Genomic DNA, 26,398 nt, shown 5'->3' with positions numbered 1-26,398 from the left:
CCGTGGGCCTGGGCCCTACCCACCTCAGCAGGGCACAGCTGACCGGCCCATACAAAGCTCACACCCAGTGCAGGCCGGAGGCCCTCAACCTCTGCCGGGGTTGGAGAGGGCACTCACGCTGGGGCAAGTGGACAGGGGCCTTGATGCTCTCCGGGTGCTTGGGGGGCTCCGGCCGCAGTGAGGGGCTGAAGGGCTCACTGCGGATGATGGGTGAGTGGATCTTCTCCTCCTTCACCACCACCAGGGGCTGGGGCTGGACCACGGAGGCCGCTCGGAGCTCCTGGGACAGCACAGGCATGGGAGCCGGTGAGGCAGACAGCCACCTCTGGCCCCGCCCGCCCCCACCCCTGGGGGCTGATGCCCAGCCCTGCCCTTTACCTGCTTCTTAGGTTGGACATTTTGCTGGGGTGGCGACTGGTGCGTCAGGCTCTGGAACTGTGGCATCTGGGGGGAATGTATCATAAGCGGGGAGGGGGCTTCACGGAGGTGACCTAAGAGAAGGAACAAGGAGCTTATCAGCCAGTCTGGTGTGGAGGTCACAGGCCCTGAGCCCAGCCAGGGAAGTGCCACAACAGCTCAGCCCCTGGCACCTTGGGCCCTCTGCTCACTGTGCTGTGCTTAGTGGCTCAACTGTGTCTGACTCTGCAACCCCATGGACTACAGCCCACCAAGCTCCTCTGTCCATGAGAATTCTCCAAGCAAGAATACCAGAATGGGTAAATTCCTTCTCCAGGGGAACTTCCCAACCCAGGAATCAAACCGGGCTCTCCTGCACTGCAGGCGGATTCTCCACCAGCTGAGCTCACTGTGTTCACTGCGCTCACTGTAAAACAGGGCTCTACGGAGCCATGAGCTCAATCCTGGTTGTTTGATACCACTGTGTGTCAGGAAAAACAGCCTTCATTAAGAAACTTTAAGAGGTACAGATACATTTGGGCCTATGTGGGGTCTGGACTTAGGTCCTTTTTAAAAGTTCTTCAGGTGGTCTGATGGTATGATCTGGGTCAAACACGAGGGATGTCAGTGACCCCACAGAGCAGGCAGCCTTGGTACCCAGCTGTCCCCATGTGACTATGCCAGTCTGCCTGGACAGCTGCTTCGGGTCCAAGGCCGGACCCCCAGGAATCTCCCCAACACGACTCAACCTGCAAGGCCCACACAGTGGGGAGAAGCCTGGGACTGGCCTACACCACAGCAGAACGGTAGAATAGGCAATGGACATGCGGTTCTTGCAGAAAGTGGGCTGGCACACCCACCTTCATCCAAGCCAATGCTGGGGGACCCAGGCAGCCTTGGCCCAGGCCTGCCAGAAATCCACAAACACACAAGTCCAACAAGCCACCTCCAACCCCGGGCGGGTTGCTCCCTTGGGAGCCCCTCCTGAGGTGGACCTAGCTGATGGCTCCCAGGCCTGTGACACGGAGGCATCTCCTGACTCCTGGTGGCTCACCCAGCAGCACCTAAAGGGGAGCCCAGCAGCCTGGGGCAGTGCCTGCAAGTTGGCCTTCCCCAGGGATGCTTACCAAGCCTCCTTAGCCTCCAAAAACTTGGCCTTTGACCCAGAGCCCCCAGCTGGACTCCAACACACATCACTCCCTATGACCCAGTCCAGGCCACAGAACTCAAGCGGAAATGCGCCCAGGGACTGTAAGCACAGGCAGCCAGAGGGAACCTGCTCTGCCCCAGATGCTGACTCTTCCAAAGATATCTCATCACCAGCCTACCCCTGGTCTCAGGCTTGAGGAAACCCCCAGCCGTCTGCAAGGGGCTGGGACCACTACTGGTCTTCCCTAGAAACAACAGCCAGCTGCTCTCAGCTCAGGGTGCACAGCGAGCCACTTGGCACCTGGCAGCTTTTACCGGGTTTAGGAATAGTCATAGCCTAAAGCCAACAGCTTTATTCCATTTGTCGGCAGCACCCACAGCATCCCTCAAGCCAGGCTGCATGTGCCAAGCCCAGGACCCTCAGCTCTGACGCTCACATGTCACCACACCATGAGGCATCAACAAGAATACTGCCAGAGTGTTTAGGTCAGAGACACCTAGAAAACAAGTACTCAGGAAAGGCAGGAGAGCTTGGCCTGTCTGATGCTGCTAACTGAGAATGGGCAGCTGAGGTCAGGCTACAGACTGGGAGCAGAAGATGCGAACCGTTTCCCAGGGAAGTTATTTACTACCTTTGAGCTTCAGCCCAATTCTACCTGACATGTTTCCAGCTCCACCAGGGGAGCCTCCTGACACCAAAAGCAAAGCACCTTTCCAGGCAGGTATCCAGAGAGCCCCTGTTGCCCAGATTTGCTCCTGGCTCATCCTGGACCTTACACCCCACTGTTTGTTAAACTAGCTCCTGCTCATCCTGGTCACCTCCTCCAGGAAGCCTGTCCCAACCCCGAGAGGCAGAGAAGGTGCCTTCCTTGGGCTCTCGGCTCCTGTTCCTAGCAGGAACTGAGTTCCAAAACATTGACCAACTGAGGCCTTAATCTGTCACCTCGGGTTGCAAGCGAGATGCACACCTGATTAAAACACTGCATGAAGTGTCACTGCCCCTCCTCAGCTGCCTCTCTCCAACCAAACCAGAGCCTACGAGGCTCAGCTCTGAGCTCATGTCAGCCTGCCGCGCCCAGCTGACCCACCTGGCTCCTCGGGGACGAGATTCTGGGCCTGCAGCCAACCTCCCCAAAGCCCGGGCGCTGTGTGGGGACACTTACCAGTGGAGTAGGGGTCTGACTTGTGGTGCCGGGGTGAAGGGTGGTGCTGGATGACTTGTTGAGGCTTGGCGGGCTGCGGCGGGGGCGGCTGCTGGCCAGTGGGTGGGTGGGGTGGCTGCTGGCCAGGGGGTGGCGGGGGTTGCTGGATGTGGGTGGGGAACTGCATGGGCTGCATGTGCACAGGCCGTGGGGGGGGCTGGTGCTGCTGCTGGGGTGGGGGCTGGGGCTGGGGTGGGGGTGGGGGTGGCGGCTGCTGCTGCTGCAGCTGCTGTTGCACGGAGGGGTGGGGAGGGGGCGGCAGGGGGGGCGGGGGCTGGGACTGCACCTTCACGGAAGGGAGTAGTGGCGTGGGGGGCTGCACCTTCTGCAACTGCTGCAGGTAGAGCTGCATCTGCATGGAGGTGAGGGGTGGGGCAGGTGGCTCTTCATCCTCCTGCAGCAGCACTTGGGGGGGCTGAGCCATGGGGGGCTGCGGGAGGAGGGGTGGCTGGGCCAGGGCGGGCGACACAGCGGGGGGACGGGAAGCCTTGGGGGGCAGGGCAGCAGCTCGGTTACTGGGCCGTGATGGCTGCTGAGGCAGCGCGTTGTGCAAAGCTGCAAGGATGGGAGCCGGGTGGTGAGGCTCACACACTGTGCGGCCCCCGGCCCAGCCTTTCTCCTCCACCCCGCCCTCTGACTTGTCTCCCTTCAACTGGCAACCTCTCCCCACCCTCCTAGGCTTCCCCAGAACTTAAGAGTCAGGATGACATCCAGGGAGGGCTACAGGAACAAGCATCATCCTGCCCGGTGCTCCGTGCCCCCAACTTTCCTCCCTCCCCTCCAACCGTTCCACTCACCCTCCAGGTCTTTCCTCATCCCCACATCCCCTGCAGGATGAGAGTTCGTGCCCTCCCACCCCTGAGTGGGAGCTGCAGAGGAGTCCCATCCTTTCCCACCTCACGCTGTGAGGCCTGACCTGAATCAGTATCTTCTGCACCAAAGCACTGTCTCTCTACACAAGGCCTGTCCTGTCCACACTTCTGGCATCATTTCCAGAATGGGCCCAAGGAGTGGCTAATCTCCTGACTGACCAGACAGCTGAGGCTAAGAGGGATTCTACCCGCCGCTCAGAGGAGCCGTGCTAAGACCCGCGCGGGCGCGGGCGCCGCTCACCTGGAGGAGAGACCACCGAGTGCTGGTTGAGATGAGGCGGAGTGCTGTGCTCAGGAGGCTGGGGCAGGTGAGGGGGTAGCTCGGGCTGAGGCAGGTGCAGGATGGGCTGGGTGAAGTGGCCGATGGGATCGAAGACGCTGCCTGGAAGCTGGGGCTCCAGCACAGGCACCTGGGCGGCGATGAAGGGCGGAGGCGAGGACTTCATCGCGGGGGCCGCCTGCTGCGGCATGGAGGGGGGCGGGGGCGGGGCCGGGGGCTGCTGCGGAGGCTGCTGCTGGGGGGGCGGCGGCGGCGGGGGCTGCTGGGGGGGCGGCGGCGGCGGCGGCTGGGGCACCGGGGCCGGGGCCTGCTGCATCTGCTGATGGTGGTGGTGGTGGTGCTGAAGACAGACAGGACAGGCTGACATGAGGCAGGCCACACGTGTCCAGGCGAGACACAGGACCCCTCCCCGCCAGGGCCCACACAGGCAGGCGGCCACCGCCCACTTGCTCAGAGACACCCCTGAAACCACCTACCTTCTTCTGCTCCCTCCCAGGGTGCCCCTTCTTTTTTGACTTCGGAGCCATCTCTGTGGAGGTAAAGAGAAGGCGGTGAGGCTCTAAGGGAGAAGACTGGGAGCAGGCCTTCCACGCGGAGCGAGGAGAGAACAGAGGGTGAGTTCAGGAGAAGGGCCAAGTGACAGTGAGAAGGGAGGGTGGCCGGGTTCCGTCTGGGGGGGGGGGTCACAGTCGGGAGAGAAAGATGTGTAGGTGTCACCTACCCATTTGCCTGCGGCTTTTTTCCTAGCGGGGACCATGCCTAGCTTCCCCGCCAAACTTCAGACCACCAGCTTCATGACAAGAGCACACCCAAACGTGTGGGGGACTGAGCTACGAGGGACCTCCTGGCCCAACCATCTCCCCTTCTTGGCTAGTCAGAGGCCTCCACAGGGATCTGACCATCCGCACCCCAACCTGCTTCACCCCGGGACCACCACGGTGCTTGAAATGATCTTATCCATTTAAGAAACTAGCAAAGTAAGGCTCAGAGAAGTCGAAGGACTTGCCCCAGCCACACAGACTAGGAAGTAACAACTCGGCGGCCTCCAGCTGCACTGCCCTGTGACACTTGCGCCTTCCCATTGTCCCAAGCAGAAATATATAGGTTGGGGTGACAGGGACCGCGGGTGCCAGCACGGGCCAAGGCCCTGGCCACAGAGCCGTGGGACAGGTGAGGAGAGTGCTGACAAGTGGTAAGTGCTGACAAGCGTGTGCACTTTGTAGAGGCAAAGAGGCAAGCCAGCCAGCCAGCCAGCCTCTCTGGACGACCCAGGAACCAATGAGGGAGGCACTCAGTGCTGCGGCCAGCAGAGGCAGCGGCCACTGGCCAGACTCCTCTTCCTCTCAGGAGACCGGCCTCAGAGAAGTCCCTGTGTCGGAACACGGTTCATGTGCTGCAGGGAGACAAAGTACGTGTCCTTGCTTCTCAGGAGCCTGTGGCTTGGTGCTGGCCACTGTGTGGGCACACCTGGGGTGTGCCCGTCTCTGTGAGGAGTGTGTGAGAGCCAGCCTGAGCCCCTCTGCCCCCACTCTATAGAGCTTCACACTAAGGAGCTTTGGCCCACGGGATTCCCCTCGCCAAACACCACTGGGTGCACATCCTGGAGCGGGAGACAGGGAGGGGAAGACTGGCAAGGGCTCAAGGGCTGGGAAGTGAAGCCACCAACCACCAGGTGGGAGCTGGGACCCCCGCCCGTGGTGCCTTTGGGGTGTCTATCACTGAGAGGCACCTTGTTGCTTCGCCTGGCTTCCCCTGCGCTCCTCACCAGGGTGCTGGCTCTTACCGCTGGTGCTGGAAGACACGTTTTTTGCCCAAAGTGGGGCTAGCTCCGCTGGTAGTTGCTTCATGGAGGGCAGTGCTAAGGGAGCTTTGGAGAGGCGTATGGCCTTGGTGCAGCGTGCCACTTAAAGGGGTGAGGGAGACCTCGTGCCCTGCCAGAACTCACCATTCCATGCAAGAGGTAAGACAGTGACACAGAACTCTGCGGCTAGACACATTTTTACACGACTGGCAGTGACTAGGGACACCTGGGGTGGAGGAACTGCAGGCCCAGCCCCAAACCCAGATACTAAAGATGCCAGGATACAGGGCTCAGGACTCTACGGGTCACATATGAGACCTGGTAGAAAGGACACTCGAGTCACACGTATGAAAGGGAGCAGTTTGGGTAATTTGCAGGATTGGGCCACAAGCCAGGTGTCTGGGAGCCTCGGGGTGAAGGGGTGCTGGACCATACAGAGGCTGGAAGCCTAGGGCCGAGGGGACCCTGCACACACAAGGCTGGAGCATGGCACATAGGAGGAAGAGGACGGGGCGTTCTCTCAGGCTGGGCTCCCCTCCCAGGGTGGATTCCAGCAATAGAAACTGCAGCTCAAGGGAGGCTGGCGGCAGCTGCTCACACCCTGGCCTGCCTTTGGGGGGCCTGGGGGTGGGAAAGTGGTCAGTGCATTAAGTATGACCAGGATAGGACACTGTGTCACAGGGAGAAGGTTGGATGGGGTTGAGGTGGCCTGTCATCTCATGGCCTTAGTAAGGAAAACTTTTTTTCCAACACAGAAGGAGGACAAGTGGCTTTGAGCCCTCACCATCTCCCTGCAGCCATGAGTGAGAGAGGCCCACCCGGGGAACTACCGGGGACAAAGTGCAATGGGGCCCTTAAGGATCCAGGGAGTGGGTATCAGCTGCCTTAGAAAGGTCACCAGGAGTATCACCCCCAGGCTGCACAGAAGTACGGGGTGGGGCTGGCCTAGAGCGGGAGAGAAGGTAGAAGGCACCCAGCAGACCACCAGGACCAGAGGACTCAAGGGGCCGGCGGCGGGGACCAAGGGGTGCCGGAGCCTATTTGGGGCTGTCACAGCTGGCTCACGTGCACCACTCGCCTCGTGGTAGGAAGACAAGACAGGAAGTGCACAACTTCACCACACACCAGCCCCAAGACACCCCCCACACAAAACTCTCTAGAAAGGGTTACATGAAGATGGCCTCAAGTACTGTGTGATCTTTATTCCATGAACATCTTGAACTCAACACAAATTTCAGCTTTACATAGGATGGTAATTGTACAAAGAATTAAAACGTTTTTGTAAAATCTGATTAAAACACTGATTCCTCCCCACTCCCCCACAACTCAAGGGAAGGAGACAGGACCGAAGGCAAGGGCAGAGGTGCAGAGCCCCTCAACTGAACCGACTGGAAGCCTCCGCACCGGCAGACACCCAGCCTCCCACCCTTCCCTAGAGCAACTTCTCAGGCCCGGCTGGCACCGCCCACCGCCCGCACACTGGAGGCTGCTGAAAGGGTGGGCGGGCTTCTGCTCGCTCTGCTCTTCCTGCGGCACCGGTGCCAGCCCGAATCAAACGATCAAGTTCTCTGTCAGACGGAAGCACCATGGGCAAGGACAGGACCCCTGAACATAGAAGATGCAAGGATCACACAGGAAGAGCTGGCCTGGGGCTCCAGCCTCTGTGCCCATGAGTGGGAAGGGGTGGGGTGGCACACAGGCTGACGCCATGGGAATCTAGCCTGCCATTTGCTCCAAGACGGCAGAATCTTCCCAGAAAGACAATGCCAGCAGCTTCCCAACTGTCCTGTGGGAATCTCTGGGCATGAAGCCCCCGGACCCAAGCCAGGCCAAGCAGTACTGGAAACACATCAGGAACAGGCCAAAGGGCAGCTCAAAATAGTCTGTTTGGCAAATGAGCTCAACTGGAAGCTGACCGGCTGGAGGATCCGGGAGCAGCTGAGGAACTCCCAAGTATCACTGCAGGGCCCGAGGGGCTCTGGGGAGGCTGAGCGCAGAACCCAAGGCCAAGGCCAGTCTGGGGCTGTTACAGCTACTTGGGCCCAAGGTCCCAAGGAGCTGGGGAGGGGGCCAGGGCTTCCACGCAGGCGCTGGCCAACTGCACCTCCTCAAGCCCGCTCCCAGGTGCAGGAGGAGGCTGATCCCAAAATGCCAGGAGACGGTCAGGCCTCGAAGTACACACCAACTACACTTAAAACAAACACTATTCCTTAGGGGACTTTTCACGCCAGGCAGTTTTCTGCTGAGATGCTGGATTCATGACCAAAAAAGGGCTGATGTTTATTTTTAGAGCCAAAAAAAAAAAAGCCTATCCAGTGCCTCTCAGAGGGCTTGGATCATGTGGCCCACCCGGCAGCTCCCATCACTCTTGGGAGCTGAACTGAGAGGAGTACCTGCATGTGCACGAAAAGGGCCCAAAGGCTCCAATGCCCTCATCGACTGGTCCAGCCCTCTCGTGCTACTAGCCCCGATCCCGACCCCCAGTGGGGGCGAGGACTGTGGGCTGGAGGAGTCAGGTCCACCGGCAGCATGGCCATGTCTCCCCAGACGTCCCTCTCTCCCGGCCTGCCTGGCAGCTCCTGCGGTCTGCGTCTATGTACCTGGGAAGGGAGGGGCAAGGAGGCCGCCTAGGAGGTACTTTCCCTGTGCGACTTTAGAAGAGGCCAAAGAAGTTGGGAAGATGCCCAACAGACAACAGTGGGAACGATGGAAACAGAGAGGACTCCAGGGGGCTGTGAGTCAGCTGTGGCTGGTGGGCGACCCTGGCCAACAGAGCCGCGTGGGCCACCAGAGAAGGCAGGCTGAGGGACAGCCCCAGAGAGCCCTGGGCCCAGCTGGCCTTGCCTCTAAAGCCTCGCTCCTCACTTGGGGAGACTCTAGATGTCACAATGTTCTTCCTGAGGCTGAGTTGAGTGAGATCTTCCCTGGGCTAACATCATCGGAAGGTCCAGGAGGGAAGCAGTTAGGATCCAGAGTCCCCCCAAAAGAGGGAGGGGTGGAGACAGAAAATGCATCTGTGACGGGGCCTTGCACACGGAGCAGCACCGCATGAATGTGTGTGCAGGGGGATTGTCATCACCCTCTGGGAGATGCCACCCACTCAGAGGACCCCAGACGACCAGGGAGGCTGGGCAGAACAGCCAGGCAGTCTTTACACAGGAGGCCCGGGCGGGCGGGCGGCCAGGCAGGCAGCCTTCCCGGAGGCGGGACTAGGTGTGAGCTGCTGAACATGACTAATCCACCCCGGGGGACAGGCCCAGGGCTCTGAGGAATTCCATAACTTGATGGAGTCCTGTCCCTTTCACGGAAGAAAATGGACTTAAGCTATAGCTTGCTGGGAAGGAATCTGGAACTGAAGACCGTTTTATTAAGAGTCCGTGTCCAATGATTAGGCAGGACCTACGTAGAGGGAGAGAGAAACCAGTGTGAGAGAAATGGTGTGGAATGTATCGTTCAAGTCATAAAGAACAGAAGAACTGCAGACCAAGCCAGCCTCCGGTGCCCCGCCTGCTGTCAGGGCACGAGAAGACAGCGCCGCAACTGTGAGTTCCACCCCTGCCTGGCCAGCTGCGGGTGGGGACAGGCCCACCTTCCCCTAAGAAGGGCCTCGGATCAGGCACGCATGGATGTCTCCAGAACCGCCTGAGCCTGCTCATGCCTCTAGACAGACGGCTTCCAGTAACGAGCTCCACGTGCCCACTGCGTGCTGGGGTCTCCTTTGCTGGGCTCTGCAGCTGAGAGGTTATCCCGCCTGTCCTCTCCTTGCCTCACTTCTGAAGTCCTGCATGGTGTGCCACACCCACTGGGCACCCACGGATTCTGTCCTTACCCCCCAGGGTCCACTTTTCTGCACCCTATCTCAGCGAGGTAATGCTGACCCTGCCTTGGGGCTCAGCTGGAAGGAGGGAATGCCCCTAAGAAAGGAGCTCTGGAGTGTAAGACCTCTAGCTAACAGCCTCTGCATTCCTCTGAACTCCAAGAAACAAAAAAAATTATAAAAAACAGGAGCCAATGACATACACTGTTAAGGAAGAAAACAAATTAAAAATAAAAAGTTGAGGAAGAAAGTTGTCCTTTCTTTTTTCCCAGGCATCAAATGCAGCTTCCTTTGACTGGGGAGAGGGGCTGGGGCTCTTTCCCACCCACAGAGCAGAGCAGATGCTTCTGTTAGAATCACGGATGCAACCAACACTGCACTCCCATGGTCCCCAAGTGTGTGTGTGTGTGGGAAAAACCCGCCCACCGGCTGCTCTCTCATTCAAGGCACATTCCACAAGGCGCGCCCTCGCCCGGGAAGCCCTCGCATCCCTCCCTGCATGTGTGTGGGTGTGAGGGGTCGCCTGGCACTGCAGACAGACGGGCTACAGCCCCATCCTCCAGATCTCTTCCTACCCCCACCCCCGCCAGGGACTCAGCCCTTCCCCAAGAGCAAGCATCACACCCTTGGAGTGGGCAGCAGCAGGCCTCAAGATGGGACAGGAACCGAGTCATTCCAAGACCCGGGGTCGCGGAAGTTGAGGCTGGTTGTCTAGGAAGAATGCCCCACGGCCTCTGTCTGCACTTTCCAGCTCAAATCTTTCCAAAACATAAAGCATTCCTTTTCCCCCTGGAGCTATTAAGAAACACCCACATGCTCCAATCCTGGGAAAAGGAAACCAGGAGACTAAAATAGCTGGTGTGTGCTCCCTCTGCAACCAGAAGACCAAAACCAAGTCCAGGAGAATGCTCTGAACTCCTATCCCAGCCCAGGCTAGGGATGCTCCTGAGAGGGACAGGAGGTGGTGTCCAGCCCTGTGTTCCCATAAAACCTGTGGGTAGCACTGGGGAGGAGCCAGACATCAATCAGCAATGGGATGGGGGGAAAGCTTACGCTGGCTCCAGGGCAGTGGGAGGGTGGCCCTTGTACCACTGTCTTTGTCCCAATACTAAACCTCTCAAGCAGATTCAGAGTTTAATCGCAATCACAGCTCAGTGGAAGACTATGCCTCAGGTAACAGCTGGGGCCACAAGATGTGGTGGTCTGGCCAACAGTGCTGCTCACGGGAGGAGGAGCACACGGTGTCTGGGGCAGAGACCCCCAACCCCAGTCTGTGGATGCACTGCATCCCTGAACAGGAGCCTTGTCCCAACAGCCAGCCCCCCTGTCCTGAGCAGCTGGCAGTTGTCTACGAACAGTGGCCAGAGATGAGGCCACTTACCACTGCCCTAGCCCCAGTTTAGTGCCTCTGGTCAGTTTCTTTTGGTGATTCGAGTCCTGGGGCTGTGTTGGCAGAACTGACAAATGCAGGCCCTTCAGGAATTTCGGCTCTAATCCAAATGGAAACACAAGAAGGGCGAAACAGTTAAGCCCCCAGAGACCAAGAGAAATACCCCCAGTGGCCCCCCCACCAGGCCCCCACTCGTCCTCCCTGCCAAGGCAGAACCACCTGTACCTAGTCACAGCAATCTACCCAGCTCCATGGACCCCACACGAGGAACCACTCAGCAAGTAAGCAGTTTCCTGTGCAGGAGGGTGGTGGCAGACAGCCCATCCCCTGGAACCAGGACACAGGTTTCCACGTGGGACCTGTAGCATCTGAGGTGCAGGGAACAAACCTACAGAGTTGGTCCCCCCCAAGAGCAGAAGCTCTCGGGTCAGTTCCCGGAGCACAGAGATGGCAAAGGAAAAGCCAGAACCACACAGTCAAAGGACAGCCTCTCAAAACTCAAGGTAGGGAGGGCGCCTGGGGAGAAGAAGGAGCTGAGGCAGCCGAGGGAGCCGCCAGGGCTGGACTGCTGGAGCCTGGGAGCCTGCAGGCTGGCGGCTCTGAGACTGTAAATCTTGCCCTTTTTCCCGCCAGGACAGCTGTTCCCAGGACTCTCAGATTACTTGTTGCACAATCTTTCCACTTTCTTTAAAGGAGGAAAAAATGTGAAGGAAAAAAAAAAATCTCGGCAGCAGCAGAGAGCTGCTGGAAATGCCGTCATGCTTACTCCACAGGAGGCGGCATCAGGCGGGGTGCAGGGTACTCAGAAGCTCAGGAGTCAGGGACAAAAGCCACGGTCTGGACTCAAGACTGGGACACCAGGGTGTGACGGTCACGACGCCCTAAGGCACCACACTGGGCGGGGCCTGGTGGCATGGTTTTAGCCCTCAGGTCCTCTGCCAATTTCAATCTCTGGGGTTTTCTCTGGTTGCTCAGATCCTTAGGGGAAAGGGCTGCAACACCCCTAGTAGGAGAAGCCTGCTAGAAAACACAGGAGGTCCAAAACCCCAGAAGCAAAGGCAAACCTGAGGTTTGGCCGGAACTGAGAGTGAGAAGTCAGCAGCCACCTGGAATGCTAATTAGGCCCAAGAATACAGCAATTCACCCTGCGGGAGCGCGCTGGGCCCTGGCCTGAGGCCCCACTCTGCCTCAGCAAGCACGGGGTGTGGCGCCCCCTACTGGCCAGCAGATTTTTAAAACGCACTGGAAGAGGGAGCTGGTTACTAAGAAAGAAAAAAGGGTAAAGGATAGAGAGGTGACCAGCAAACTACCCACAGCAGTCTCTGCATACAACAGGAGCTCAATAAATACAGAATATCCTCAATGGAATTCACATCACTTGGGCCCACTGAAAGGAGGTAGTCCAGAGCACTGATGTCCTAGAGAAGGCTCCCCTCCCCCTCCCCTGGGAAATACAGTGTCCTTACAAAGGAAAAGGGACAGTGACAAGGTCCAGGGGGCCCCTGCCCCACAAGACCCACACACCTCAGAGCAGCACCACTCTTTTCAAGTGCTACAAATAATCCTCATACCTCCTCGGCACCGCCGGATCACATTATCTATCTATGTGAACTAAGTGGAGTTTGTCGTTTCCTTCCAGTTACAGTAAAGTATCAGAGACAGGACTAGGTACACGGAAGAACACACCAGGAGTCTTGCTGCCCACTGCGGATGTGCGTACTGCAGCCTGCCTGGAGGGACGGGCCCACAGCAGGCTCTGGGTGGTCTGCAGACTGTCGACTCAGCCGATGAAGGCACCTGCCTGCCCACCAACAACCCTATGCATCCAGACACAGGAAGTCAGCTCCACCTCACTGAGCAGCCTAGCCACCAGGCTTCTTCCCAGCCTCCCCTCTGGGCCAGTCTGAGCATCAGCTCCCCTGAGAATAACCAGAAATGCTTGTCTGGAGGAAAGATCTCCTGTCCCACCACAAGCACAGCTCTTGGCATCTCCACCTGCCCCTGCCTCCCACGTCAAGGCTGCTGCTCAGCCGCACCAGGGGGCACACGTGCACACCCGTGGAGCATGGAGAGAAGGAACTGTTAGAGGCACAGGACACGCATGTCCAAGTGCGTGCAGTTAGGAGCAGCGAGCAAACTCCGGGGAGAACGGCAGCGCTCTAAGCCCCGGAACAGCGGGGCCAAAGGCAGGCTGCTCCACACCTGCCGAAGCACATCACTTGAAAGGGCCGAGGTGCGTGCAACAGTGCCGCTGGGGGACTCTGAAGCTGGGCAGGGTCGCGCGAAGATCAATTCCATCATCTGCCCTCATTCCTCCTTTCCCAGGGCTCTGCAGTGTCAATACCACTGGCCACTTGTCTCCGTCCCCAGCCCAGGTCAGGGGTGGGGTGGAGGTAGGTGCTGGGATACCCACCACCCCAGGTAAAGGCCAACAGGGTGACCAGATGGACAGATGGGAGGGCCCAGCAGGTTCTTATGACTGCCGTCTCTGCTCTCTGGTAGCCTGGACATACAGTGGAACACAGGCAGGAGTGTGGTGAGACTACATCAAAGACACCTAACCTGTTTCAGAGTCTTCGCTGTCAGAGGAGCTGGACTCGCTGGTGCTCTCCGACTCTGAGGACGAGAAACCCTTCATCTTGGAGGAGCCAGCGATCACATCAACTTTCTCAGCTGCAATAAAGCAACAGGGACAACAGAGTCAGGCAGGACCCAGAGCCCCATGAGCCAAAGGGCTGCTCCCAAAGACTGGCTGCTGGCCTTCCAGACCCTGGCCCGACCCACACTTCCCAAGGGTGCAGCTAGCCTACCACCACTCACGCCAGCTGAAATCCTGGCTTATACTCAACTTTCAAGGCCCCTTCAATCTCTCAAAATACCCCCTCACAGGGTTCACCGAGGATTAGGAGACCAGCACAGGAGGGGACTCCCTAACAAGGGACTGCTGGGAGTGTGCCCCCTCAGCTACTTTTCTGGCAGCGGGGAGAAGACCTAAAGGGGGCACAACAACCAGAGACAAAGCAAGACAAGGAAAAGGCCCCAGGGGCCCTCCCAGCACCTCAGTGTGCAGAGTGAGGTTGGGTGTCACTGTGTGACACCCTGAACAGAAGGGAGGGGGTGCCAAGGACCCCAAGTCAGTCTGGGCTGGAATGAAGGCTGTGTGCAAAACCCTGACTCAGATTCTAAATCCTACTGGTCGTGAGACAAAACCATGAGCCAAGACAATGCACCGATAACACCGAAGAGCCACTCGGAAGACCTGCAGAGCGGATCACAAGGAACTAGAGAAGACAGCAGGCAGGCGCAGTGCCAACCTAATGCTTTCCTCCTAGCCATGCCCCCACCCCAGAGACCCCGAAGAGGTGAAGGAGGGGGGTGCCTCAGGACCCCAAGGGCCATCTGCCAGATAGGTCAAGAAAGGCGCCCCACAGCCTAGGGTCGAGTTTGATGTCACCACCCTCCAGAGGCATCTATGTCGAGGACACAGACTTCATAATCAGAAATTTAAACAGCCTGCGGAGTGAGAGGGCCAGGATTGGAAGGCCAAATTAACTAAAGATGCTAATGGGGCTTGGCTAATAGGGGTGCAAGGGCAGCGCTGGACCCCACCTGCCAGCCCTCTTCTTTACCCGGGACTGGGAACACCCCAGCCCCACCCCAGAGGGCCAAAGGGCACCTTGAGGTTTCCTCTTCTTCCGCAAACAGGAGGTGACGTAGCGCTCCAGTTCACGCAGGGTGGATGGCTTCAGGGTCTCGAAGTCGATCTCGATCTCGTCGGGGTTGGAGTTCTTGAGGGAGGGCTCCCGCGACTGGATGATGTGCACCACACGGCCCAGCTTCTCGCCAGGCAGTTTGTTGATATCCAGGCTCAGCTGCCGCTTTTCCTCATATGACATGGGCTTGCACTTGTCCTCCTCCTCCGACTCATAGGCGGGAGGGGGCTTGCTCTTTAAGGGTGCTGGCTCCTTCTTGCTACGAAGGGGTGATGCAGATACCATTAGGAATGGGTCCCTGCAGGAAAGGTGGGCACCCATCCCTTCATTTAGGGCTTGGGGAGGCTTCTACACCCTCTCCCAGCGGTCTTCACAGGGGACAGGGGACACTGGCAACGCCGCTCTGTGAGTGCGGAGCTGTGGCTGAGACCAAGACCAGTGAGCTGGGGGTGTCTGGCTGCCCACCAGGCCCTACCATCCTCCCCTCAGGGCCCGTCCCAGAGAAGGGGCATTCGTCAGGCGGGGCGGCCACAGACCTCGTGCTGCTGTTACTGCTATTATTTTTCTTGGTCTTTTTGGGAGGAAGTTCCTTGGCTTTGCTTTTCTTATTCTCCTCCACTTCCTCTTTCTTTTTGTGCTTTTCTTTTTTCTTTTCCTTTTTGTCTTTCTCCTTTTTCTTTGGTTTGTTCTGCTGGGGCTGTGAAAGCGCTGCAAGCTGCTCGTGCACGGCTTTGAGCTGTGGTGCAGACAAGCAAGACACACTCTTGTCATGACCTGTCATCTCACCAGATATCCGCGGGGCACAGGCCCACCCAGACCCTTGAACCCCCAGGGCAGACCAGTGTCTTCCTTGTCAGAGGAGCTGACACTCAAGCCTCATGACCATCCTTGGTCCCTAAAGCGGCTGGGCAAGTGTACAGACACGTGTGGGCTCTAAAAGCCAAACTGTAGGGAGATGAGCATCCAAGAGGCCCCAGGAGACGGACAAACTGGCTCAACCACCTCCTTCGAGACACCAGAAAGTTCAGAAGCCTGACTTCTGCCCAGAGAAGGGCCATGTCAGCCCACGTCCATACCCACAGGGAACATGTAAGTATGAACAACGTGCACCTGACTAGGCACAAGGGGACCTGCCGGCAAGCAAAGCCAAGGGCATCATGCGGACACCTCCCTCTAGCAGGGCTGCCCCGGGCCATGGACTGGAAAGGCCAGAGGTGGGGGCTAGAAGGAGACTGGGCTGCCTCTGTCCTCACCTGCTCCTGGAGCTCGGCCAGCCGCTGGGCTCGCTCCTCCTCGGAGTCGTCAGTGGAGCTGTCACTGTCTGAGGAGCTGTCGCTGCTGCTGTCACTGGAGGAGGGCGGGGCAACAACCTTGGTGGGCGGCGGCACCACTGGGGAGGACACGGCCACGGCAGGCTCCTCAGGCTCATCTGGCATCTTGGCAAAGCGCATCTCGAACACATCCTGGAGGCGGGAGAGGGAGGGGAAGCCGTGCCCATGAGGGCTGCTGGGTGCCGGGGGGCGGCGCCTGGACTGTGGCCCCACACCATGCCATTCCTGGCTGGGAGGGCTGACTCGACAGGAAGCAGAGAGGGCTGGGTCAGCGGTGACCCCCTTCCTGCCACTAAGCTGAGGCATGCGCAAGGGCTCCCAGTAGCTCTTCCAAAACTCCTCTCTCAAATCTCACTTGGAGGTGAAAGGCACTCCCAACATGGCCTGATGCCCACTCCCTGAGAGACGTGGCCTAAGTAAGGACCCATCTCACAGTGGATGGCTGGCCCAATGAGGACATCAGGCTAGGGACCCCTGACAGCTGCAGACCTGGACAGACTCACAGAGAAAGTGCTCTGAGGCTCCTGACAGCTTGGTGCTCAGTCGGCACCCCCCAGGGAAGCCTGCTGGACACTGGGCTGGGCACCAGAACACAACACTGAACAGAACAGGAGGCTCTCTTACGGTTCACATCCCCACAGGCAGCAGACACGGCCTGCAGGTTTAGAGTTCCAGAGGGTGTGAAGGCCCCAGGGTGGGAGTGTGTGCCGCACAGAGCCACAACCTGCGTCTCCAGGACACAGCAGAAACACGAGAAAGTGCAGAGGCAGTGTGGGGCACTGCGGACCGGCCATGGGGAGGGCTGGCTTTGTGAGGCAGAGGCTACCTGAGCAGACACCCTGGGGGGACTGAGCACCAGAGGCCACCCCAGGAGATCCCAAGACCTTCCGACTCTGAGATTCAGAAATCTGATGGAATTGCGTGGCTCACAGAACCCAGGGGGGCAGCAATCCTTCCTGGGCTCCAGGGGTTCAGCTGTGTGTTGCCTCGCCTGCTAGCTGGCCATTCCCTCTCTACCCAGGGGGCTTTGTCACCAGAAATCCAATGATGACTCAGAACTGATAGTGGTGGAAGGAACAGAGCTGGTTTCCCAGCAGGATGTTGAGACCTGTTTTAAGCCCAGTTTAATACAGCAACTCACTCAACAGAAGGGGGGACCTTTCTCAAGCGCGAACTGATGCTTGAGAGAACAGAAGGGCCACAGGATTAAACTCCAAGACTGCTATTTCAAACTGGGGTGTATTTGACAGGGCGCAACCTAGGAGACTCTCTTGATGCCTCTAGAAACACATCTTCAGATTTCCCCATGTCCAGAGACCTGGGAAAGCATGATCTGGGCAGCAGACTGTGGTACTGTTCCCTCCCCTCCAGATCACTCAGTTTGACCTCCTCCAAGGCAGTTTCTCCCCTCAAACAAGGTGCCTGCCTGAACTCTGCTGAGTGGGTTTCAGGTTAAGAAGGGCAATACCTTTCTATATTTATTCAGAAATAAATCCTGGAGCATATCCAAAGGCAATGAAGAAGAAAAACAGGAGAGATGACCAGACATCATCATTGTTCAGATTGCCAGGCATAAGACCCTGTGGGCAAGCCCATCTCTGCCCACAGGGCCCTGAATGTGGTCAGGCTCAGGCCCACGACTGCCCCCCACAAACATCTAGAAGAGCCAGGCCCACACTTGGAGAAGTGTGTTTAAGAAGGCGGTGGGGCAGCTGGACCCCAAGAGTTGCAAGCACTTGGTGCTGCTGGGAGGTGATCCTTTACCAAGCAGAAGCTACCTGTGTCACCAGTTTGTGAACCAGCCCCCCATACCAGCTGCCAGACAGCTCTACCTTACCACAAGGGCACCCCTGTTCTTGCCCCCACAGGCTAAGGCTGCTGTGGAAATGAAGCCTCCTTACACTCCCTGGCTGCTTCTGGCCCTTGACCTACCAAGGCCCCAAAACCAAACAGCAAGGAGCATGTGACAGAAGGCCAAATGGGCCGCCAGCCTCCTGGGCTGTGCCCAGCTGAACGATCCCTCAGCCCCTCGTCTGTTCCAGCCCTAGTGGGGACACCCCGGGAACACACTTGAGCCTGTGCACCAGTGAGCTAAGGGCTGCTGCAGAAAACCTTCCCAAGTGACCGAGACAAACATGCACCTGCTCTGTGGTCAACAAGACTGATGATGTGCTCCTTGTCCTCAAGGGGGCAAATACAGATTGTTATAATGTGTCCTAAGTGCTAAGGCAGAAACAGCAAGAGTTGGCAAAGAGCTTGTGGGGGGACCTGAGACCTAAGAATGAGAAGAAAGTAACAAAGGCTGCAGACACACAGGATGGTACAAATGAGAGAAGATCGAAGTGGCGTGGGGTCAGGCAAGAGACAGTAAAATCCAGTGAGCCGCAGCCAGGGCAAGTGTCTCAGGAGGGGGGAGTGACAGGAAGGAGCAGTGATCAGCAGCACACACCAGGGAAGCAGGGCTCAGGCCTTCTGTGCTAGGACGGTAGTGTCTTGAGGTGAACCCACCTACTCTGCCTAGCATGACATGACCTCCACCCCTCCAAGGACCTGGGCCACAATCGCAATTCTCAACATCAGAGAGAACCCTGGCTTCAGGGAGCAAATTACCTCCTCTCACTATAGTGTTGACCAGGGCCATCTACTCTGGGCTGTATCAGACTCATGGAGGAAGCTCCCCACCCTCTTTAGTGACAGAGATGCTCAGGTGCTGGGAGGCGGTGGTGTCTGAAGACTCTCAGACAAACCAGCCTTCAGCTGAGCACAGTTGGAGACCAAAAGGGAGGTGCTGTCCAGTCAGCCTGTCTTTGCCCCGCCTGGATACTGCTTTCAGGCTTAGCCATACCTGGGCATAGCAGGCTCAGGGGCTGGGGGCACGCAAGCGGGAAGTAGAATTCAGGCCATGGAGGCCCACTTGGCCCCAGGTGCTGGAGACGCAGCCATGAGGGGACACTCAGATACACACACAACCAGACATACACTGGAGGCCCATCGGGGCCCTGCATATGTATGTTCCTTCCTCAGTTTACCGTTTTCCCTTGCTGTGACACAATTGTGTACCACCATGAATTTGCACTTTCTGCCAAAATAAAACTCTGGTAATGCACATAAGCACAAAACTTCCTAAATTACGCCTCCCTTCACAGCAGAACAGAAAGCAATGGACAGTACCAGCAGCAGCTCTGGGCCCAGTAGCTAGGCTAGCAACCCTCAGCTCAAGTCACCTGCAGGTTCTCAAGGACACCCTGAACCCAAGGGTTCCTAGCTATCGTTGTGACCACAGCTGCCAGGAGGTGGGATGTGGGCTTTCTAAAGATCCAGCATTTGGAAGCTGGATGAAAAAATATAAAGTGGATCCTTTCCCATAAAACTTCCTGGGTAAACCCCAGCCCCTGGGCACAGCAGGTCTCAACTCTTCTTAGTGACACAAACAAGGGCCAGAATATTTTTGCTCCTCTTCCCCAGTAGGCAATCTAGCCACCTAAACCATGCTGATCCTGGAAAACTTTGAAAGAAGAAAAACAAAGCTCTAAATGCTACAAAATACAGGAACTGCGTTCCAGAAATACCCACACGGGACCTGCCACGTCAACTCTGCTGAAGCAGACACCCCTACCCGCTTCCAGGCATTTTACTTTCAGTAGCATGGAGACCCATCCTATGAGGGGCAAAACAAGCTGGGGGCAGAGGCAGCCCTGTGCTGAGTGGCACACTGGGCACTGCCCTCTGCCCCCCTCCTAAGTGGACCCTCCTCAAGGGTAAGGACCTTGTCCCATTCCAGCGTTGTATCTGGAACCAACATTTAGCACAGAGCTGCCGTGTGGCAAACACCTCGGTGTCCGTGCTATGAGTAAATCCCATGTTTGGGTGTGCTCATGGCACTCCCAGAACAAAAAAAATGCCGTGTGTGTGTGTCTGTGTGTGTGTGTGTCTGTGTGTGTGTGTGTGTGTGTGTCTCTGAGGGCACCACTGCCACCTGGTGGTGATGTCTCAGAACTGCAGCACAGGTATGAAGCCTGAGCAGCTAGGATGGCAAATGCAAAACTAAATAGCAGAAAAGGCAACTTTGTGAAGAAAGCAGATGACATAGCACCAAACTGAAGAGAGTGCCCCTTCCAAAAACAAAAAAACCTCAAATGAAATAAAATAATAAACAGTCACCAGAAATAAGAACCTTCAAGTCTGAGTGCATGTTTAATTAATAACCAGGTTCATCCTAGTAAGGTTTTCTTTTCTTTTTAAATACCTAGAGTTTCAGGACACCAAAGGCTGACCCAGACAGGCCCAAGTGAAAGAACATCTTGGCTCCAAGACGATGACACAGGAGATAACATGCTGGTGAGCCTGGGACAGGGTGTGAAGCCAGCAGAGCTGGGAGGCAGGTGGGCAGCAGAGCCAGAGCGGCCTCCGACAGACACCGACCCAAGGTCACCAGAGGCCCTGTGCAAGTCCTCGCTTCCTGAAGCTCTCCACAGCTGACAGAGAAAGCCTGGGGCGAGGAAGTCCCACCCAGACCCCAGGAGAGAGCCTGTCGCGGGATGTGTGACGTGGATCGTGTGACAACGGGTGGTCTAGCCTGCTCTGACCCTGAAAGCAGAAGTGCAACCTGGGGTCTCAGGGAGAAGAGGCTGGGAATTTTCATTACATGTGATTTCAAAAAATTATAATAATGAAAACAGGTAACAGTACTAAATGTCGACTTTATTCTCCATAATTTTTAACTCCTGATCTTCCTACTCCAAAGATATGTCTCTGCTGAAATTTGGGCATATGTTGTTCCTTGTTAAAAAAAAAGAAAGAAAGAAAGAAAAGTGGAGCTAGTTCACATATTTATGTTGTAATCTGCCCCCTCGCCCCCACCCAGGTGTGCACTCCACAGCACACACCATCTAGAATCAACCTGAAGGGGCCAGAATCCCACCCCATTAGGGCTCCAAGGCCACACAGAACGTCTAGAGGCAGCCACCCTGCAGCAGGAAGGCAAACATCACAGCTTTCAAGGCTCTAGTGAATGCCCGCAGGTGGGCAGTTACTTCAGCTCACAGCTGGGACAAAGTGTCTACCTGGCCAGAGTGTCCCTCGCCGACTTGAGCCAGGTCTGTTTTGGAGAAGAGCTGGGCCATGCACAGGATGCGCACGCTTCCGGCCAAGGGGAATCGGATGCAGGGGGTGGGGGTGGGGGGGGCGCTTTCAGTGGAACACCCCAAACCCAATATGCCCGAGACCAAAACCAACCGCCCTACCTTAATCAAAAAGGAAATAATCCCAATGTAAAATATATGTATTATTCTGACTTCAGTCCACTCTTCCAAAGCAACATGGCATTATACCAAAGCAAGAGACAAGTAAAGCCTGCTGAGGCCCCCAGAGGCCTGGCCCGCCCAGGACCCCAGCCTGCTCTGCTGCGGGGTGCCACGCCCGGAGCTGCCCCGGAGCCTCACCTGGAGCTTGCGGGCCATGGCCACCACCTCATGGTCAGGAGGGTTGTACTTGTAGCAGTTAGAGAACATCAATCGGACATCGGCACCAAATTCCTGAGCATCACGGTACTCACGGGCCTCCAGTTTAGACTGAAAAGACAGGACGGGTCCTGGTTAGTCACGGCTGCCCCTGCTCCAAGAAGGGCTGTCTGCAGGAGCAAGTCAACCTCTCAATGGCTCAGAGTTTAACACAGACCTCTGGGCTGCAGTCCATGGGGTCGCAAAGAGTCGCACACGACTGAGCGACTTCACTTTCACTTTCATGCACTGGAGAAGGAAATGGCAACCCACTCCATCGTTCTTGCCTGGAGAATCCCAGGGACGGCAGAGCCTGGTGGGCTGCCTGCCGTCTATGGGGTCGCACAGAATCGGACACAACTGAAGCGACTTAGCAGCAGTAGCAGTGGGGAGAAGTTATTTACCTCAGTCCTCAGCATCAGGTGGACACAGAGATACTTTAACAGCAAGTCTCAAGGCCAGGAAATGCCCTGCTAGCGTCTAACCCACTGTGCCTGGCAAGAGTACACAGGATCCATAGAGACAAAGCTTAAGCTACAACTGTAAAGAGAGTGCTGGGCCTAGTTCTGACCTGGCCTGTACTTGTCCTGTTGATGTCGGACAGGACATCAATCAAAAGCAACACAGCAATGTCCTCTGCTCTGCCCAAGTTTGGACAGGTTTACTCCACTCCCACATGGAAAAAATGCCAAAGGATTAAAATAAACAAAACCAAAAATGCCAAGAAAATGCCAGCACTTGGGACTTCCCTGGTGGTCTAGTGGCTCAGATTCAGAGCTCCCAATGTAGGGGGCCCTGGTTCAACCCCTGGTCAAGGAACTGGCTCCTGCATGCTGCAACTAAAGATCCCATGTGCTGCAACTAAGACCCAGCACAGCCAAAGAAAACACACACACACACGTTTAAAATATATATATTAAACATATATATAAATATATATTAACATATATTTAAATATAGATACAAACATATATATGTTTAAAACATATATATATATATAAACATACATATGTTTTAAATGCCAGCACTCATATGCCTCTTAAGGGCCTGTCAAAGTCACCACTCTCCAAACCCTCCTGGAGCGCCTGCCACGCGAGGGTGTCTATGGGCACTGGGCCTTGAGACCACAGAGGGCTAGCCTCAGATGGACGAAGGGGCAGCTCTGCTGTCCATGACCAGCAGGGTCCCAGGATCTTGGGGGCTGCAGCCCTCCACAACCCCCAGCAGGGGGCGCTGGGCCGCTTTGGGTTGGTGAGATTTAGACAGCTCCTGAGATTGGGCCCTCCTCCTGGACAAGCCTCAGAGGTGCTGGCCTTTCCTGTCCTACGGGGTCAGGGACACATCCACTCACCTTGATTGTGCTCATGTCCATGGGGTGCTTGATGATGTCACAGTAGTCATGCAAGCCCAGGGCCTCCACGTCCACGGGCTTGTAGAAGGGCCAGGCGTAGGCCGCGTGCTTCTTGGCGAACATCTCCTTAAGGATGCCGCTGCAGCACTTGAGCTGCTCTGAGACCTTGCTGCTCTTATCTGGCGCCGGGTGCTGCTGCGAATCAGGCACGTCCTTCTTCGGGGGTTTAACAGGCCGGCTGCTCTCCCGCCGGGGGCCCAGCTTGGCAGTCTTGGGCTCCGGGGGCAGTGAGGGCGGCTCATGAATGGGGTCGATGGTGGTAGGGGTGGTGGTATCTGCTTTCCTCTTAACCCCTTTCTTTGTCTGCCAAGAGCACAGGCGCGACAGGTATGGTCAGAGGCAGCAGCTGGCACAGCAGGCCCTCAGGGTCACTCCTGAAGCCAAGTCCTTTCTAGGGTCTCAATTCTCACAGGGAACAGGGCCCAAAGGTGAAGGACTGAACACAGGGAGACTCTGTCCCACCACTCTGTTCTGCAGCTGGGACAGGACCCAGTGGCAGGAGAAAGCACATAACCGAGTGTGGGATCTGCTCACCAGAGGCCAAAGGGACTTCTGCAAGCAATTTCCTACAGGCCAGGGACCTCTCCCAGAGCCCACCCCTGTCACTGGCCACCCACAGAAGGCACACTCAGAGGCTACTTAAGACAGCGTCTGCAAACACACAGTCTAAATTAGAACCGGGAAGGGGGTGGCAACCACCTGGGAGGCGTTACTCAATTATGGGATCTCTGGGTCAGCAGCTTTGGGGCTGTGCTGATTTAAACACAGCTTGATGTCCCCTCGAAATACCCACAAGTGCCCTGGGAACCAGAAGCATTGGCAAGGATGAGTGACTGTCTCCTATAAGCCTCACTGCAACTGGGGGAGTGGGAAGGCAGTCCTTTTAGCTGACGGGGCGGAAGCTACAGAGTGACCAGGCTGGGCCACACATACACAGGACACTCACCTTCACAGGCTGTGGGGTGGCTGCAATGATGGGCGGGTGGCTCTGCACGGGCTGGGGGGCTGGTGCAGGTGGGGGCAGCGGCTGGGGGGGCACTGGCGGGGGCGTCTGCAGCGGCTGGGCAGGTACCACTGTCATGACAGGGGTCTGGACGATGAGGTCTGGGGTGACGGCAGGGAAGGGGTGAGGTGTGGCCTGCACAGGTGGAGGATTCTGCTGAGGGGTCTGGGTCTGCGGAGGAGTTGACGCTTGCGTTGTGTTTGGTACCGTAGAGACGCCAGGTTTTGCTGTCCCTATTGATCATAAAAGGGACAGGTGGTTAGATGCCAGGCCTACATGCTGGCTGACCTTGTGGGGACACTGCCACAGGTGGTGAGCACAGTGGCATGGGCATGGCACACAGAGTCACCAGAACGATTTGTCCAAGAGATGGAACAGCCCGAACACCCTGGCCCTCAGACAAATCTGTCCACCTGTCCTAGGAGGCTCCAAGAGCAGCGGCTCACCACATTCCACACTTCCTGGGGTGTCCTGGCTCCAAGTCCTTACTCAGGCACAAAGACCCCTTCATGAGCATGAAGGCTTGAGCCAAAGGAACAGGAAACTCATGCTGAGACTTAGCACCAGGACAGTGATAGCAGAAAAATATTCCTTGGCACTTTCAGGCAGAGCTGTCCTCATTCCCAGAAACGCTGCCTTCTGAGTAAGCATTTCTGGCAGGAGGCCAGGATCGGCAGTCCATGCCAAGGTTTCTGGAAACTGGCAGCCCCCCGTCCCTCTGAATCACAGGGGCAGGATGGACAGCTGCTGCCCTTCAAGACTGGCTCACACTGCCTCCCTGCAGCAGTGTGGGTGAGCCAAAACACACAAGGTCCCACAGCTACCCAGGTGAATGAAGCCCAAATCCCTCCCAGGAGGGAGGCTGGGGCTCCTTGGTTCTGAGTATACTGGACACCCGTGGGCAGGTTCCACAGCTAAGAGGTGACCCTCAAGACCAGCTCTCCTTGGCTCCCCCTCAGCAATGCAGGGAAGATAGCCAACCCCCTTCACTCCCATGAAAATACCCCTTCCAAGCAAGATAGGAACTCAGGTGAAAGCTTGCTCCTTAGAGAAGCAAACAACTCACAGCACAGGCCACCCTGCAAGCATCATCTTTCTGCAACCTGGGTGCTGCAGATGGCAAGATGCAAGAGGCAGCTGTGAAAACTTCCTGGACAGAAACATTTCACAAGCAGGCTACTCCCTACCAACTGGCCTTCAGAATGGTACGTCAGGCTGGGAGGCAGGGGTGGGGTGGGAGCTAAGACAGACAGAGTTTGACTTCAGAAGACTATCCAGTAGCAGGTATGACCCTGACACAAGTGGATTAAGATAACTCAAGTGACAAACCTTAAGGCTCTAGGATTAGTTAAGACTAAGAATGCCCTTGATCAGATCAATTTTATCCAAAGCGAAAAAGACAATCTATGGCATTGGTGAGATGAAGAACTCAAATAATCTTGAAATACTTAAAAAAAAAAAAGTTACACTTTCTTTTTAACTGAAGTCCATCGAGAAAGGCAAGGCCCAATGTTTTCTACTCTGGTGGAGGGTCGTATGACCCTCCGGGCTGGCTCCCCTGATGAACCTGGCTCCACCATTTCCAAAACAGCAACAACACAGGTAGCATATAATATAGCCGTCTTCCCACCACTCTAGTCTCCCAATGAACTCGGAGAAGGCTGCCCAACTAGGGAGAGAGAAAGCCAATTTTCTTGCTGTTTCAATGTGAAGCTAAAAGTGCTAGGGCCACTGAAGGCACCCTACCTGCTTCTTTCCTCCCACGTCCTCTTCCTTTTGCCTGGACTATCACGATCTCAGTTTCTTCAGTGGGCAGTTCGTTGATTTTTTGCAAGAAGAGCTTCTCCAGAGCTTCTGCCATTAAGACTATGTCATCTCCAGGCTAAAAGAGGAGACACACACAGTGAGGGTTGGAAAGCCCTCCCCACCTTTCTAGACAGAACAAGAGCTCCCCATCCTAGGTCCCAGGCGTGGAGCATCGTATTCAGAGTCCTCCAATCTGAACTGCAAAAGGCCACAACACAGCTATACTACCTGGCACTGTGGAGGCTTCCTAGGCCTGCAAGTCTGCTGCCTCTCCAGCCTTTTACCTTCTGGCCTGAGAAACCATCCTAATGCCTGCAGTATCTATCAAGCACTGCCAACCACAGACAGGGGTCCCTCCCTTGACGTGATGCAATTTCACCAGAATTACTTGGATTACACAGGATGCATGAGCAGAGCTCCAACAGCGTTCCCCAGGGTACTGCCAAAGCAGCTCACTGAGGCTTGGGGAAATGCCCATTCCTCACTGCCTTACGGGTATCCCTCAACTCCCTCAGCTCCAAATGGAAAACTCTACCTGCACATATTTCCCTTACACCTAGTGATGAGAACTGAGACTTTAAACAAATGATCTGGCTTCATGGCATAGCCAAGATGAATGGTTTGGCTACTGGGTTAAGACGTGATCCTTAGGCCTCCATTCAGACCCTGCAAGGGGACACTCGGTTCTACGGCCACAGGCTGTTACTGATGGTCATGCTCACAGCTGCG

General features: G+C 56.4%; 1 protein-coding gene across 2 annotated transcripts in view; it reads right to left on the bottom strand.

Moving 5' to 3' along the window:
• Positions 1 to 26,398, bottom strand: part of BRD4 (bromodomain containing 4) — an 86,897-nt gene that overhangs the window by 2,733 nt on the left and 57,766 nt on the right. Inside the window, exons 4-16 of one of the 2 annotated variants that reach the window (XM_027979120.3) lie at positions 25,610 to 25,745; positions 23,807 to 24,096; positions 22,801 to 23,163; positions 21,393 to 21,521; positions 15,874 to 16,083; positions 15,157 to 15,356; positions 14,584 to 14,879; positions 13,470 to 13,580; positions 4,376 to 4,428; positions 3,861 to 4,239; positions 2,709 to 3,302; positions 379 to 491; positions 118 to 280 (exon numbers count right to left, since the gene is read on the bottom strand). In XM_027979120.3, coding sequence (XP_027834921.1) covers positions 118 to 280; positions 379 to 491; positions 2,709 to 3,302; positions 3,861 to 4,239; positions 4,376 to 4,428; positions 13,470 to 13,580; positions 14,584 to 14,879; positions 15,157 to 15,356; positions 15,874 to 16,083; positions 21,393 to 21,521; positions 22,801 to 23,163; positions 23,807 to 24,096; positions 25,610 to 25,745 — 3,037 coding nt within the window. Of the gene's footprint in view, positions 1 to 117; positions 281 to 378; positions 492 to 2,708; positions 3,303 to 3,860; positions 4,240 to 4,375; positions 4,429 to 6,877; positions 9,100 to 13,469; positions 13,581 to 14,583; positions 14,880 to 15,156; positions 15,357 to 15,873; positions 16,084 to 21,392; positions 21,522 to 22,800; positions 23,164 to 23,806; positions 24,097 to 25,609; positions 25,746 to 26,398 lie in introns of those variants that run through there. The other variant, XM_027979121.3, reaches the window with a different exon arrangement.

Source organism: Ovis aries, chromosome 5, assembly GCF_016772045.2.
Source record: "Ovis aries strain OAR_USU_Benz2616 breed Rambouillet chromosome 5, ARS-UI_Ramb_v3.0, whole genome shotgun sequence".
Taxonomy (NCBI): Eukaryota; Metazoa; Chordata; class Mammalia; order Artiodactyla; family Bovidae; genus Ovis; species Ovis aries.
The sequence above is the reverse complement of the archived record's forward strand: the minus strand, read 5'-3'. Positions and strand labels throughout refer to the sequence as shown.